Below are 17,608 nucleotides of genomic sequence, written 5' to 3'. Positions count from 1 at the left end.
AGTTGTGCCATCAGCATTTTTGCTTTCCAATTAATAGGTGCTCTTATATAGGCCTTTTCATCATGACTACAAGTGGGGTTAAATTCTTTAATGTAATAAGATTTTTTCCGCCCTATGTGCCTTGACCATAAAATATTGCAAAATTTTTCCATGACAAACTTCTTTATTTCTTTAATGTTATCCGCGCAAGTATGGATGTTGATATCCCACTTTCGCATCCATTTGTCATTTTGCTTCATCCATGTGCTTTTTCGTCTAACAAGTTTTTCCTCTACGACTAGCTTGGGCCAACGATGTGTTTCTAGACCTTGGGTTTTCTTTAAATAGCTTAGCATCCAAACCAATGCAATAGCTTCTAATGGAAAGGAACCCGCCTCCAAAAATAAGATCTCATATGGCACCGTGGTCTTGACTTTAAGATTGCATGTGATGAAGTGTTTTTGAATTCTTTCTACCTGTCGCCATTTCTATTCGGAAATACTACCGCCCCACACTTCACATCCGTATAGAATAACCGGAGTGACCAGCAAACCAAAAAGAGATTACATGGTCGTCCAATCCCATAATTCTACATTCCTGCACCTATTTTGTAAAGAATATAACGCTTTCAACCCCTTTGGATCCTTTTTGATCTACATGCATCCCAATTGAGTTTGTTATGAAAATCTATGCCCAAGTATTTGTACTCCACAATCTCAAGAGGGTTACCCTCAAACAGGAACTCATCCTATATACCCCAATTCTTCTTCATTGAGAAGATCATAACTTTGGTTTTGCTAGTTCACTTGCATTCCCACTTCATGGCAAAATCTTTCAAGTGCTTTCAAGTGTTCTTTCAAACCTTTAGCCGTTCTACCAAGTATTATGAGATCGTCTACATATAAGAGCAATCTTATCACAAAGTGGGCCAGTTGTACCCCCTCACCATTGGTCTTGTTTATCCATTCTTCTAACTTGTCAATATAGAGCCCGAATAATGTTGCAGATAGCAGACACCCTTGCTTAACCCCGATATTGCTGCCAAAGTCCTCTGATAGCCCTTCCATCATTCTAATTTTAGCTTTGACCTGACCTAACTTCTTTAGGAACTTCCATCTCTTCCATTCTGTCCCAAAGTTTCTTACGTGGCACTGTGTCAAATGCTTTTTTTAAGTTCACAAAACAACAGAAAGCCTCGGCCCCCTGAGTGTCCCAAACTTTCTCTATCAAATATCTGAGAGTGATGTCGTGATCTATAGTAGAGTGTTTCGGTCTAAAGTCTGCTTGCCCTTTTGCTCTTTTGCCTTCTGTTTCAACTCATTTACTGATTTTTTGTACTACCATGCTGCCAAATAACTTTCTGAAGAGTGGATTGATCATGATGGTCCGATAATTAAAAGGGTTCTTTATATATCCGCTTTTGTGGAGTGGGATCAGGTCCAATTTATAGGGAAGCCTTCTCTATTGACACTATTGAAAATCTTAGTGATGTGTGGTGTCATGGTTTCAGCACCCCATTTTAAGTATTCAGCTTGTAGCCCATCTATATCTTGCACTTTACCAGCAGCTAACCTCCTTATGCCTTGAATAATATCCTTCTAGCTGAATAACTCACTTGTAGTCTCGATTACCATGATTCTATGTTCTCCTAAATCACACTCGTAGAGGGTCTTGGCATATTGCAGCCATTTGGTTCCTATGATGTTGTTCTCTATTTGTGTTTTTCTCTGCTGAAGCTCTTTCCAAAACTTTATGGGGCTGCTTTTACCAAGATTAATCAACTCGATTCTTCTCATGTTCACATACTCCTCTTTCTTCTTTTTAATCGGCTAATCATATTGCTTTCTACTTTCTATGCTCATGTTCTTTTTCCAATTCCTTTTTGCCATTTTGCACTCCTCATCAAACCACGGATTTGCTAGAAAAGTGTTCTTGGCTTCTCTTGTGGCCTTAGATCTTTTACACTCCTCCAAGGCTTTAATGATAGTAAAAACGAGATTATCCTTGTCCATGGAATGTTATTTATCAGACTTGAGATGCTTTCTCTGAACCCTAGACAACCCACAAAAGAGAGTCTCGAAAAATATTATGGTTTCCTTGTGTCATTAAAACTTTGCTGACCGGAATCATCTTCCTTTTCTGTAAAGGTTTTGAGAAAAGATGTTGGTCTTTAAAGTGGGTGGCTACTCTTATCGAGATGGGGTTATGGTCAAATTTTACCTCCATGGGGCAATCCTCTATCTCAAAGTTAATTATCTTTGCAACATAGTCTTGCGAGCATATGACATAATCTACAACACTTCGCCCATTGTGCCTTTTGCATGTGATCCCACCCGATTTCGGCCACTTTTCCATACCATTGCATATAACCATGTTATATAGGCAGCATAAGCCCAGTAATTCAGCCCCAAAGTGATTAACCTTTCTCGTGCTATCCTGCGATGATCTTTCCCATTTTTGTGTCCCTTCTTCTTCTAGCCAAACTGGGTCTCTACTTTCTTTGTAACTCTCATTAAGATTGAGAGTTTGGTTGTTAGTTAGTTGTTCTAGCATTGAAATTGCCTATTATCATTATTTCCCCTAGAGTATTACAAGGTAATTGGTAAATGTTTGCTTGTTATTAACAGAGACCGAAAGGTCAATTTATACAAAAGAATGAGACAATGTTTCCTTAGGAAACAATCGTAAGGAATAGAAACATTCTATTCTAGAGAAAGCAAAAAACGAAAGCAAACTAAAGCTTAAGATATTTACATGATAACCATTAACTAATAATAGACTTATCTATTATTGTAATACCCTCCCTTAATGGTTAATCTACCGAACACACCAAGCTATCCTCTGAATTTGACAAACTTATCAGGACCAAGAGGCTTGGTGCAAATGTCTATAGTCTAATCTGTGGTAGGAACATACTGCAGATCTATAGTCCCATCTTCAACTAGTTGTCATATGTAATGACAACGAACATCCACATGCTTGGTTCATTCATATCAAAAGACTGGCATAAGTTCTGTTTGATTCCCTGAATCAAAGATGATGAACTGCTAGTGATGATTAGATCATCCACATAGATAACCAGAAGGATGATGTCACTGTCAGCAGTCTTGATGTACAGATTTGAGTTTGAAAAACTCCTCTTGAAGCCTTGATCACTGAGGTACTTATCAATCTTGATGTACCATGCCCGAGGGGCCTGCTTCAAGCCATAGAGAGCTTTTACCAATTTGAGACCCTGATGGTCTTTATAAACAACCTTGAAACCAGGAGGTTGTGTCATGTAGACCTCTTCATGGAAATCACCGTTCAGGAAAGCACTCTTGACGTCCATCTGATGGACCTTCCAGCCAAACTATGCTGCCATGGCTAGGACTAATCTGATGGTGCTCATCTTTGCAGTAGGAGCAAAGGTTTCCTCGTAATCAATGCCCTGACATTGAGAAAAGCCCTTCGCCACTAAACGAGCTTTGTACTTATCCAAAGTACCATCTGATTTGTATTTGATTTTGTAGACCCATTTGCAGCCAATGGGTTTCTTCCCTGGTGGAAGATCAAAAAGGACACAAGTGTTGTTCTTCAGCAGGCTCTGATGTTCAAATGTCATGGCCTGTTCCCACTCTGGAATTCTTTTAGCCTCAAAATATGTTTGAGGTTCAAACACACTGTGAATGTTGGCCATAAGAGCAAAGTTAATAGAATCTGTAGTTTTGCTCTTTTTTCGAGCAATTCTCCCATAAATGAGCTCATCATCACCAAAATCAGCAAGTGTCTTAGCCCACCACTTAGGCCGGATAAGAGAATGACCAACAGCAGTACTAGGAGATGCTTGATTAGCAGGATCCTCATTAGAAGAAGCTGGATCAAACTCAAGTGAAGCATCTACAAAGCGAGGTGATCCTGTAGGAGAAGCCGGAGGAGTCTATACAGGTATCACTGGAATAAATGGAGTTGCAAGAGCTATTGGAGCCCTCCCATCAGGTGAACCTAATGGAAGCCGAACTCCCAAATCATGAGCCATTATAGGCTGGTCTGTTGGATCAGGAACAAGAGAAACAGGCATGAATGGTCCTCGCTGCTCAACAAAGACTACATCACGACTTATATGAGACGAGATGTCAACATCAATCAGGCGGCAGACTCTGTGAAGACTGCTATATCCAGCAAGCATCAGTTTCTGACTCTTGGCATCCAACTTGGTGCATGAAGCATCAAGGATCTTAACAAAAGCAAGAGAGTCAAAAACCTTCAAGTGACTGATTCTGGGCTTGCGACCTCACCAGGCCTCTTCCGGAGTTTTACCTTTGACCGCCACTGTGGGTGATCAGTTCAACAGATAAACTGCAGTGTTAACTACTTCTGCCCAAAACTGCTTTCGGAACATGTCTGTGTTCGAGCATGGAATGAGCCATCTCAATGATTGTTCGGTTTCGACATTCAACTACACTGTTCTGTTGTGGTGTGTGGAGTGGGGTTAACTGGCATTTGATGCCATGTGTATCCAAGAAGCTAGAGAAAGCATTAGAACAAAATTCCCCCCCATTGTTTGATCTAAGAGTAATAATAAATTTCCCAGACTCTTTTTCAACTAAGGGTTTAAACTTCTAAAATACAGTAAATGCATCTAATTTCTTTTTAAGGAAATACACCCACATTTTTCTATTGGAATCATCTACAAACAATAGAAAATACCTAGACCTAAGAACAAAAGGAGTGGCCATAGGGCTGCAAATATTGGCATGAACAAGCTAAAGCACCTGAGAAGCTCGCCAAGAATCACCACTGGGGAAAGGTGTGTGATGTTGCTTCCCAACCTGACATGTGTCACAAACTCCAAGGTGTTAAATCTGAATCTCTGGCAAACCAAGAACAAGCTCATCCCGAGCAAGCTGTGAGAGATAATGCACATTTAAGTGCCCATATCACTGATGCCAAAGTGTGCTGACAAAAGATTGTCGAGCAGCCATAGCTAAGTCCTGAGAATCACCAGAATCAGTAAGTCTGAAAAGACCATCATCCTTAAGACCTACTGCAACAATAGACTTAGTCGCCCGATCAGTGATGGTGCACTAATGTGAACTGAAGGTGACTGCCAAGTGTGGAGAATGTCATAGCAACTGACTGACTGAGAGTAGATTTAGTTCCATCCCTGGAATGTAGTACATATCAAGGAATATGAGATTCCTCCCAACAGACCAAATCTGAATGTTGCCTTTACTGACAACTGTGTACTCTTCTCCGCCACCAAAAATGACAGAATCTAAATAAGGCTAGTAGTCAGTAAACCAGTCTTTGCGGTGAGTGAAATGTCAAGAGGCACCTGAATCAATGTACCAGGCAGACGACTTCACATGATCTACAGGTCTTTTAGCCATAAAGGCATAAAAGGCAGATTTCGCTTGCTCAATGTGCTTTGCACTGTTCGCTTTGGGTTGCGAACCTGATTGCTTAGACTGGGCAGCCAAGCGTTTCCAACATTTAACCTCCATGTGACCAAACTTGTGGCAGAAGTTGCATTGAATGTTCTTTTTTTTGGTACCATCGGATGCTGAAACAGAAGACTTCTGCTGAGATGGTTGCTAAACTTGCCCTTATCCTTCTGAAAGGATTTCGTAGCGAAGGCTTACTCAGTGGAGGTGGAACTGGAGTTGCCACCGAATTGTTGTTTCCACCGATCTTGCTAAAGCAACAAGGTGCAAAGATCAGTGAACTTCAGATCAACTCCAGTAGATGTGATGTTGAGTCTCGATAAAATGTTCATAGGATTTTGGTAAACTCCGAAGAGTGATTACAACAATATCCTCTTCCTCCATCTTGCGACCGATGGCAAGTAGCTGATCACGAATTTCCTGAATCCGATTCAGGTGTGCCTAGAGTGTGGTGCGCTCATCCATGACAATAGAAAATAGAGTGTTTTTCAGAAAGAAGGCTATAAGTCTCATGAAGACCTTTGAGGTGTGTCCAGCGTTCGGCAGCTGTCTTGCCGAATGGAATCTGAGAAAGTTGATCATTAGCGACAGATAATTTGAGAAGCATTACTGCCTCTCCATTATTCAGATCCCATGTATCTTGATCAGGACCTGGAGAAGTCGGATGCTTCAAAACACCCAGAACAAGTTGATCGGTGTTCCGATATTCAAAGATTGCAATGATGCGCTGCTTCCAGGTTCCATAATTGCGACCATTGAATTTGGAGTTATGCTCAAGCAGAATATTTGTCGGAGATGCCATGGCACGTTCTTCAATGAAAAACTGTGAAAATCTGTGAAGGCACGTTCTTCAAGGCAAAAATACAAAAGACCCAGAGGAATCAGAGAGTGACCCAAAAGAGAGCTCGGAAAACCCAGAAGGTATATGTTGTCGTTTTCTAGATCCGCTGGCTCGAAAATTGAGGCAGGAAAAACGAGGCACCCAAAAAAAATGGACAACCCAGTTGAGCTCTTGAAAAACCCACCAAGAATTTGCAATCAAAAAAAATTTCGACCCCAAAAATTAGGGTTTCGGGCAAAACCCTAGTCAATGGCTTGAAAGGTCAAATTTGTTAAAAAAAATGGCAGATTTGGATAAATGAACACCCGAAATGCTGGCAAAGATAGTCGAGAGGGTTGGATAAACAAAAACGACCCTTCAACAGACGAAAAAACTAGTTTTGTTTCAAGCGTTTTTCAGCTTCACAAATTCCGTCGATTTTTTTAAACTGTTGCTGACGAATCCGGCCATGAAACATGGAGTCAGCAATCACGAATCCGTTTGTAAAAAAAAACGTTAGAAGAAAAAGTGACCTCTAAAGTTTTCTCAGCAAATCATGGGTTTAGACAGAAGCAACTTGTGAGTTTCCTCCAAACAATCGCGAGTATTTTCTTCAACAAATCGCGACAGTAGCAAACCCGCATTTTTCAAAAAACAGATGCCAAAACTGAAACCCTAGCCGTGTGTATGAACAGACACCCTAGCCGGGTTGTTTGTGAAAAAACAGAAGTAATTTCAAAAAAACTTAACAAATAATTTCAATAGAAACTATAATTTTTTTGGAAAAAATTGAAGTACATGTTCTAATACCATATTACGAGGTAATTGATAAATACTTGCTTGTTATTAACAAAGACCGAAAGGTCAATTTATACAAAAGAATGAGACGATGTTTCCTTAGGAAACGATCGTAAAGAATAGATAAATTCTATTCTAGAGAAAGCAAAAAACAAAAGCAAACTAAAGCTTAAGATATTTACAAGATAACCATTAACTAATAATAGACGACTTATCTATTATTGTAATATAGAGAGCTAAAGGTTGCTATGTCTTTTTTGAGTGCAGAAAACGGGTCTTCTCGATCCAATGTATGTTTTTTATACATTTTTTAGCCTTTTGGGGTGAAGTAGCAAACAGCCACCATTGTAGAAATCTGATTCTCTATTATTTTTATCCATATATACTGCTTGTTTACATCTTCTTTCTCCAAGTTTATAAATCTGCTCCAAGTTTCTTTAATTAGAACGGTGATGCCTCCATGCCCCTTACAATTTTCTATCTTCTCGTTCCACAGTGATATCTTCTTATACCCCTCAAAATCTAGAACCCTACATCCATCATGTTCATGGTTCTCAGTAAGCATAATGATGTCATTATCTTTAGCTATCGACCCTAACCCAGGTCCTCTTCTCCAAGGATAACCTCTACAGTTCCATCTGACTATAGTTATATGTTCCTGGGTAGGCCCGAGTTCCTATTTATTGTATATGATTTTGTCCCTGATTTGGGCTCTGCCATTTCGTAGCCACACCCATTTGCCGTTTTCTCTTGTTGTTTTCACTTATTTCCATTCCTTCTTTCTTCCTGCTGAGTTAAGGTGAGGTCATCATCAAGATATGTGTGTGTGCCTCTGAGAAAATTCCTATTACTTAAGATGTTGTTTTTGTCCCCTGTATTCCTCATTGTCACAATAACATGCCTGTCCTTGCCTCCTCTTATCCATTTTCCGATTCTCTATGCTTGTATGGTTGTTCCATGCCAGTCTAATTAATCTTTAAGGAAGTCTTTAACTAGATCTATTGTGTTTTCTTGTTCTCCATAGTCTCGTAACCCTTTGATGACGGTATTTGATGCTTTCTCACTTCTTTCTCTTACCTCTCTAATCTGCCTCCGAACTTGTTTTTCTATGCTGTCAATAGAAGTGCTTGTTGGTCCCTTTACTATGTTAGCCCATAATCCAACTTCGTCGATTTGCTCTTTGAGTTTGTTCTCTTTTATTTTCACATTGGCCATGGCATCTTATACATTTTTCATTTGCGGGTTTCTGTCGCCTTCCTTAGCCCCTCCTCCTCCCACGGTACTGGCTGCTGTCCTCTTTTCCCCTACTTCTTTCCTTAACAGTATTAATTCATACTCTCCTTATTCCATATTAAATTGCAATTTTTGAATTTGTTCTCTAAGTGACTTGACCTCCATTGCTAGTTTCCAGTTATCTTCGGTGACTCTTTTCATTGTGATACTTTCTATTTGGCTCCTCTCTTCAAGTGTCCACACCCTCTCCTTCATAGCTACCAAGTTGTTCACAAAGATGTCTGGGTACCACGTCATGCTATCCACATGGGGCTGTAATTATTTGACAGCCCATCTTCCACTATGTCCATTGCCTGAGAATTATCTATCTTCCCTTTACCTTTGATATCATTAAATCGCTTAACTATTTCAGAGATTTCATTTGGCCTCAAACTCTGTTCCCCCGCCTTTGTACTGTCTAGGACGTGTGGTATCGGTTTCGGAAGTATAGCTACGAGTTTCCCTCTTTTTGCATTTTTTATCTTTTGTATCTTTCTCCGTCTGATTATTCTTTTATACTGTTTGGCATTCACTTGATGACGCTGTTTTGTATTAAGCTGTTTTGATATAGAGCTATAGCTAGATTGATTTTCTTACTCATTATTTGATGTTTCACCTACATGTAAGGTTGGTTACCTCTCATTGATCTATCCTTCATTACTAATTTCTCTATAAAATTTATAAACCCAAAAACAAAATATCGACCCCCTTTAAAAATAATCCAGTGTACCACACAAGTTAAATAGACAAAATAAATGACCCCTTTGACGTAATCAATTCTGAGAATGACAAGAAAATTGGAAGAAATGGAACAGAACACAATAAACAGTACACAGAGAACCCAAAATTTCATAGAATGAATAAACAAAATGAATCCTTGTAGTAAGTTGTTCCTGTGAATTCATAAAATGGGAATAGATAAAAAGATCTAAAACAGCATATACACTATGTAAACGAAAAAATACTATGAAATCACATAGAGTCCTCGCTTCATAATCCAGACTGATATGGCAAAACACTGAACACTTTATATTATTACTATCAATAAACTGAATACTTCTATATTATTATCAATAAGTGAAATAAACAAATAGTCAAATCAAATATTTAAAAATGGCAGCATCGAACCAGTTGCAAGATATTCTAATCCAATTGACTATGAGAAGCCATCTGAAAGTTCTATTCACAAAATTAAATATATATAAAGAATATGAATTATGAAAAATCTGCTGACCTTATTTGCAGGGCTTACAACATACTTTGAAGAATCCTCTTCACTTTCAGAAAATTCTTTTGAACCATCATACAGTATCTGCAGAATAGAAATATTCATCAAGCTCGTTGCATATCATGGCATACAACAAAGATTTACTTCTGCCCCATCAACATTATATATCCCACAACATGCAGATGGGAAAAAAACAAACACACCCTTTTGAGTACAGCATACTTTGATAGACTGATACACATTTGCGTGGATAACTGATGTATAGTTCTTGCGCTCAGCTTCACCAAATCCAGTTTGAAACAAAACCTTTATCTGAAAGTGCATCGAGTACAGAAAACCAGTCAGGTAAAGACAAGAAAACAAAATAAGGTTTCATACAATACTTGTCAACAAAGCTTCAAAAAAATTAACAGATACCTGTTTAAAAATTGTAGACTTGCCAGACTCCCCAGCACCTATTAAATATAGTCAGGAAAAACATTACTACAATATATATAAAGCCAAGGAAAAATAAGATTTCAATTAGAAACAGAAATAATGTATCACAAGAACTCAAAAAAACAATACTTTCTGTACAATATCTACCCAGTCAATATAGCAACAATTTCCTCTTCGCCTTATTTTCTTTGCTTCAAGTAAACATCAAGTTAACAAATCTCAAATCACAGCACAAGACATTCTCAAGAAGTTCTTAACGATTCACTCACTCCACCAATTAATTGTAAACTTGGCACTTGCCAATACATTGAATAATATACACATGCTTCACATTGCAGTTACTTAAATCTGAATGTTTCAGGCTTGGTATTGTTCTAGTGTTTGATGAGTTTATGCAAATTCTCGAGAGATTTCAGAGCATGTGAATAAAGGGCTTTAGAGGTAAAACAGATGCTATAGGTCTAAAGATTTTCTTCCTTCTGCAGAACTCACCAAATACCATAGTTTCCAACTAAACAAGAAGAAAAACTGAGAAGGGTTAAATGTTGTAATGTTCCCCTCTTAGAAAGCTCACTTATCTAAAGAGGTTGGCCTATTATACGGGTTTCTGTAGGTTAGCAGAATGGATAGGGGTACTCATCCACAGAGGTTTGTAGTGTTACCCAGGGGCTTTATAAGCCATTTTGAGCAGTTTGGAACAGTCTCCTAAATTTTAGAAGGGATTCCTAATTTTCAAGGATTGAATGGGAGTTGACAAGAACACATCAGAGGACCTCTGGGATCATTCTTGATACTTTGGCTGCAGATCATATTCTTTAGGGATGATCCCTATTTTTTAGGAGAGACTGTCAAATGTCATTTGCGGGCAGGTAGCATCAATTCAATTTCAGTTTGGAGCCCAGATGATCAATTTATGAATAAACTGTAAATAATAAAATTACTTCGTAGGCTTGATTTAAATAAAATAGTAATTTCAATAACAGAGAGGTAAAAAATTATTTAAACACAAAAGAAACAAAACAAGCAGAGCATCCAGCAGAGACAGCACTACAAGACCTTGTCCTTATCCACTACCTAATCTAATATATGTGATGCAGGAGCATCCTGGGGTAGTGGGCAATCCTGCAGGAGCATCGAGCTTGGATTAAGTGGACCTTATGTTTTGCGCAGTGAGGGTTATGTTCAAGGTATATTGGTGGACCTTGTCCTATGTGCGCATAACAATTGGAGTGATCATAGTGGAGTTAAAGCTCTTTTGGTGGCTGCTGGTAACGTGTTCCTATTTCATGGGCGGACTTTGGAGATTGTTTCTACGAGCTTCAATCTGAGGGAGTTGGTTTGTGCAATCTTAGATGTGGATCATTGGATGGCATATGAGTTAGTTATGCATTGTACCTTGGGGCTTGTCCTAAGTGTTATGTAATCTGCCAGGCCGACTTGTGGCTTGAGTGTTTATTTGATGTGAGTATTTATTTATTATAACTTTGCTAGGCCGACATATGGCTTGGTTTAGTATAAGTAGAGGGTCTTGTGATGTCTAGAATCATTCACTTAGGATGGAGTTGGGCAAGGGTTGCTGAGAGGAGCAAAGTTTGGCAGAGCTAGTAGCGTGTGGTCTTAGGACACAAGAAGATTGCTTGGCAACTTGCAAGCTCAAGTTAAGATCTTTCTTGGAGTTTCTACCATATTGTTGCGTTGTTGCATTTTTGTTGCTAGCAGTTATTTGGATCTTGTGAGATCTTGTAGAGTTGTTACTCTAATTGCTTTGTATTTGGCCATAACCGGGAAGGCCTCACAACTTGGCACATTGCACCTAATCAATTATTTGAAGAATAAAGAGTTGAATTGTCTATTAAATCTTCTATTCTGTGGTGTATTTCCACTATGTGGTTATTGTTGGGAGCTAGGTCATTTCCTTTGGAGGTACACCTGCCTTGCATTGCATCAAGTGGTATCAAAGCACAGTTTAGTGTGGGATTTGTTGCAAAAGCTTTACAAAAATCTTGGAAGATGCCTTCAAGAATATTGGACCCTAGGGTGATTTCAGATCTCTGTGATCGTGTGGAGACTAAGATTTCTGAGAAGGTTAGATCTGAGATGAAGATGATGAAGAATGATATGATCGTTGAGATCATGAGAGCTATAACAAGTGTATCGAGGAACGTAGGTACAAAAGATGGTTATGAGGAAGTTGTTGCAAACTTCAAGATTACTGCATCTAGTGGAGAAGATAGAACCGACCGCGTGGAGAGATCTGTAGAAGACAGAGCTGGTCGGTTGGATAGATCTAAAGCTCAGTGGAAGCTGAAGCACAAGATGGATGTTTCTAATTTCTCAGGTACTTTGAATCCTGAAGACTTGATTGACTGGACTGGTGAGTTTGAGGACTACTTTGACTTAGAGGATATTGGAGATCCACTCAGAGTAAGGTTAGCAAAAACTAAGCTGAAAGGACATGTTTCCTTATGATGGAAGGAATTGTAGAGAGATAGAGAAGAAGAAGGTGAGCTGAAGAACACTACATGGAGATTGATGGTTAAAAAATTGAAGGCTAAGTTCATTCCTGTTGATTATGAACTTGAGTTGTTTAAGAGATTGCAGAATCTAAAGCACAAGGATATCACCGTAAAGGATTATACCGAGGAGTTTTACAAGTTAACTATTTGGTCTAGATGTATAGAACTTCCTAAGGAAAAGGTGGCTAGATATATGAATGGCCTAAGATTCAACATTCAGGATGAGATTGGCATGCTCAAGATTGATTCACTTAAGGATGCTTACCAGTATGCTCTAAAGGAAGAAGATAAGTTGAAGTGAAGACATCAAGGTAATTCCCGAGAGAAGGAGAAGCAGGAACATTCAGTAAAGGATAAACAAATTGTTGTAGATGAACCAAAACCTGTTGAGCAGAAGAGAAGAATAGGTAGAGGTGCATTTAAGGGTACTTATTTCAGTTGTGGTGAAGGAAATAGATCTTTTGAATGTCTCAATGCTAATAGGAAGATCAGTGATAGAAGAGTTGTTGTGGTGAACAGGAATGTGCATGCAGTGAATGAGCCTGAGATGGAGGATATCTTGCTAGTTCGGCGAGTATTGTTTTGTAAGATGTTGGAACCTTGTCAAAAGAGGAATTTGTTAAAGACTCCTTGCAAGTCTAGAGGTAAATGTTGGAATGTGATTATGGATGGCGGTAGTACTGATAACCTAGTTGTTGAGGAGATGGTTCAAAAACTTGGTTTGAGGAGAGTGAGACATCCTTGTCCTTATGGATTGGTTGATTGCAATGAACATGCTTTGGAAGTGAGGGAGCAATGTCTTGTTGATTTTCGAATTGGGCAATATGTTGATCAAGTATTGTGTGATATTGTGGACATGAGTTGTTGTCACATGCTACTTGGTAGACCTAGGCAATGTGACTGCAGGGCAATGCTTGATTGTGTCAAGAATGTGTTTACAGTTTAAAAGTGTGGCAAGAAGTTTTCATTGATTCCTTTGCAAAATGTAGAGAGATCAGTAGGAGGAACTTGAGTTTTGGTAAGTGAGTTGAGTTGAAGGATTCTCAAAGGGCTAGTGATCAGCATGCAAAACAGACCTATAGCACACCAAAGACAAATGTGAAGTTGATAGTTGCGGAAGTGGTACAAAGGCAAGAGTTCACAAGTTGATAACTTGGAGGACATTTGTGTGAAGAACTAGTTCGGGGTTTATGTGTCAAATCTCGGAAGATGTTCTTCCAGCTATTAAGAACATCTTTTCGCACCCGCGGTGTTTGATGCAGGAGCATCTTGGGGTAGTGGGCAATCTTGCAAGAGCATCGAGCTTAGATTTTGTGGACCTTATGTTTCGTGCGGTCAGCATTATGTTCAGGGCATATTGGTGGACCTTGTCCTATGTGCACATAATGATCGGAGTGATAGTAGTGCAATTAGAGCTCTTTTGATGGTTGTCGGTTATGTGTTCCTATTTCTTGGGCGGACTTTGGAGATTGTTTCCGCGAGCTTTGATTTGAGGAAGTTGGCTTGTGCAATCTTAGATGTGGATCATCGAATGTCGTGTGGGCCTATGGCTAAGGCCACATAATGTTAGTTGTCATATGAGTTAGTTATTCATTGTAAACTTGGGGCTTGTCCTAAGTGTTACGTAATCTACCAAGCCAATTTGTGGCTTGAGTGTTTATATAATGTGAGTATTTATTTAATGTAACTTGCTAGGCCGACCTATGGCTTGGTTTAATACAAGTAGAGGGTCTTGTGATGTCTAGAGTCATTCATTTAGGATGGAGTTGAGCAAGAGTTGCTAAGAGAAGCAAAGTTTAGCAGAGCTAGTAGCTAAGTGTGGACTTAGGAAACAAGAAGATTGCTTGATGACGTGGGAGCACAAGTTAAGATGTTGCTTCAAGTTTATACCAAATTGTTGTGTTGTTGCAGATTTGGGCTAGCTAGGAGTTATTTGGATCTTGTGAGATCTTGCAGAACTATTACTGTAATTGATTTGTATTTCGCCATAACCGGAAAGGCCTTATAGCTTGGCAAAGTGCATGTAATCAGTTATTTGATGAATAAAGAGTTGAGTTATCTATCAAATATTGTATTCTGTATTGTATTTCCATTGAGTGGCTATTGTTGGGGGCTAGGTCATCTCCTTTGGAGGTACACCTACCTTGCACTACATCAATATGAGACACATGTCAAGAGGCAGTTGCCCCTTATCCACAATATTTTATTCCTACATTTAATTTGAGGCCAAATAGTTTGCAACACCATCCCATTCCCTAGGGACGTATGTAAAGTAACAGAATCAAAAGAGTTGGACAGCTCAATAGTTTGTCTACTAACCTAAGCTAAATGTCAACTAGCATCAGCAAGCTCTTGCCTAGTTGACTTAGTCATCACTGCACGAGAATCAAACTTAAAAATACTCCTAGGCTGGCCAAGAGCACAATGCTCAATTAAATGCAAAATGCAATGAAACTCCATAAAATTATACATATGAAATCCCTTATAAACTGAAAAAATAAACTGAACACCACCACCACGATCTTGGCCAACCCTACCAATGCCACCATGTCCAAGACTACCACAAGATGAACTATCAGTGTTAATATTTAAAACTCAATGAGAAGGGGGCGTCCAGTGACCCTCCCAATTACTCCTTCACAAAGGATGTCTACCCTTGCTTCAGTTACCATGACCACCACTAGAGCACCCCCTTGAAGAGGAAAATTAAATGATTGCAAATAACATCTCTAGGATCCACACCTCCAGCCAAATCACACTTAGCCAAAGTAGTCTAGCAAAGAGAATGAATAGTTTTCCACCACAAATGTATAGCACCCATCCTTGCATCCTGGAAAAATCCTTCAATTCCTCCCCAACCAACCATAAGAAATGATGAAAGAAGAACCAAGGTGGGACAAACATGAAGAAAATAAGTTTTAGCAGGACCTTTATTCCATCAAGCCTGAAACTCAGGAAAAGAGGAGACATGCTAGTAGGTTTGACCCCAAATACCCTACCAACAATACCAAATCTCCTTGGTAAAGGAGCACTAAATGAAAAGATGAAAGACAAGCTCCTAACTATTGCTACACAAGACGTGCCTCAAAGTGCCATGAAAGTCGTGCTTACATTGATAGTCCCATGTGAGACACCAACTGTTAACCACCACAGCATGAAAAAATTGCATTTTAGCCAAGAAATATTATTCCAAACCTATTTCCACAAAGGCACCTCAATACCACCAAACATTTGTCTATTAAACTTCAGAAATCTCACAAACATAGCATTTTCTAGGAAAATCACTACATCAAGTCCCACTAAGGAACTGCACTATCAAGAAGCCAAAATCTTGCCCAACTAATTTTGATCCATCTCTCAACCACCCGGGAACCAATCAAAAGAATCCTTCCATCTATACCCAATGAACAGACCCAAATTCTGAACAGTCTTATAATGCACAACCTTATCCCACCAAGCTGCTATAAATCAATCATAGAGAACCCGCTAATGCCGATAAACAAAAAGACGAGGTGGATGACCATCTCAAAAAAATTGTCCAAAAGAGAACCTTGAAGACCTTGTTGCAGATCCAAAGATGCCTAATTTAACTAATTGGGTTCCTGCCCTTAGAGTGTACCAAACCACAGGCCTCGTCCCTTACAAAGGGTAACAAAAAATATCAATATAATCAACTCATTGCATGTACTTACACGAAAGAATTTGAGCCCAAAGTTGATACCAACAGGTACACCAATGCCAATATAATTAGGTTGCAAATACCTACCCACTCAAGATAGAAGAATAAAGACATAGAACCCCTCCTCTATTGGTTGGCACACGGATTCCCACTTTACAAGGTTCCAATTTGAATAATGCAAACCACCACTCCAAAAAATACGGGCCTGAGAGGCCATCAAATTCCTTAAGGAAATACACGAGGACCAACGTATACCAAGGCTCTATAAATAGGAAGAGCCTGAATGAATAATTGGAAGTTTACCTGAGAAGCAATAGAAGGCCACAAATGAGTTCAATTGTTTACATTTTGATGCAACTTATCAAGCAAGTCCTACGAAAACAATCTAGGTTGCCTACCAACAACAATCGGAATTCCCAAATAAAGCAAGGGAAGTAACCCAATTTGAGATCTCAAGATGTTAGCAATACTCGTTCAAATAGGTTCAAGAGTATTGAGCAAATAGATTAAAAATTTGTGCTCATTGACTTTTTGCCCCAAAGCAACTAAACAAATATCCAATACTCTCTTGGACGAATGACCTTCCTTAAGATGAACCATACACATAAGAGCAACACCATCCAGAAACTGAAGATGAGAAACCTCGGTTAACCCATTACCTTAGCTCTATCCATTAATAAGATTTTTGAAAACCTGAGACTTAATAAGTTTGCCAAGGCCTTCCACTATGATAATAAACAAATATGTAGAAAAAGGATCCTCATGGCGAAGACCCCTAAAAGCGCACATTAACTCAAAAGGCTCTTTGTTTAGAATAACAATGAAGGATGATGAAGTAACACAACTCACAGTCCAATTAACCCACTCAAAATTGAAGCCAAAGGCAATGACAATTTTCCGTAAAAGGCACCAATTGACCCTATCATAAGTTTCAGCGATATCAGTTTGATGAACATAAATTTATTCTCATAAACTACCTTACCCTAAATGGCTTTAGAGGCAACAACCACCACATCCAAAAGTTGTCTTCCTAACACAAAACCATCTCACTTATCCTTGAACTAGGTGGGAAGCCAAGGTTTAAGCCTTTCAGCAATCAACTTAGTAAAGATTTGTAGACCACATTACATAGAGCAATAGGCTAAAATAAGTTTGGTTGATTAGTACCTTCCTTTCTAGGTATAAGAACTAGTAAAGAACAGATCAAGGTTCTAAGCATTTGTTAGCTAAAATAAAATTTATGGACCACTTTTGACAATAACAAAGTAATAATATCCTAAAATTCCTATAAAAAAATCAACTAGAAACTCATCTTCGCCAAGAACTTTACCCTTACAAATCCCAAAAACCACCACCCCCATTTCTGCCAAAGATATCAAATGCATAAGAGAATCATTTGCCACATTAGTGACTACAAAGTGAATACAATCGAGGATCGTAGACAAGGCTTTC

The 17,608-nt window shown here is 39.0% G+C and overlaps 1 protein-coding gene across 1 annotated transcript in view; it reads right to left on the bottom strand.

Annotated features, from left to right (window-relative positions):
- LOC149575429 (guanine nucleotide-binding protein alpha-2 subunit-like) overlaps nucleotides 1-17,608 on the bottom strand; it is a 152,462-nt gene that overhangs the window by 103,055 nt on the left and 31,799 nt on the right. The window contains exons 4-6 of the mRNA XM_089815171.1: nucleotides 9,941-9,978; nucleotides 9,746-9,835; nucleotides 9,530-9,607 (exon numbers count right to left, since the gene is read on the bottom strand). Of these exons, the coding sequence (XP_089671297.1) occupies nucleotides 9,530-9,607; nucleotides 9,746-9,835; nucleotides 9,941-9,978 (206 nt within the window). The remainder of the gene's footprint in view (nucleotides 1-9,529; nucleotides 9,608-9,745; nucleotides 9,836-9,940; nucleotides 9,979-17,608) is intronic.

Source organism: Cupressus sempervirens, chromosome 2 (genome assembly GCF_028749045.1).
Source record: "Cupressus sempervirens isolate cs-2001-9-10 chromosome 2, ASM2874904v1, whole genome shotgun sequence".
Classification (NCBI taxonomy): domain Eukaryota; kingdom Viridiplantae; phylum Streptophyta; class Pinopsida; order Cupressales; family Cupressaceae; genus Cupressus; species Cupressus sempervirens.
Note: the sequence above shows the minus strand (reverse complement) of the source record. Positions and strands in the feature narration are given on the sequence as shown.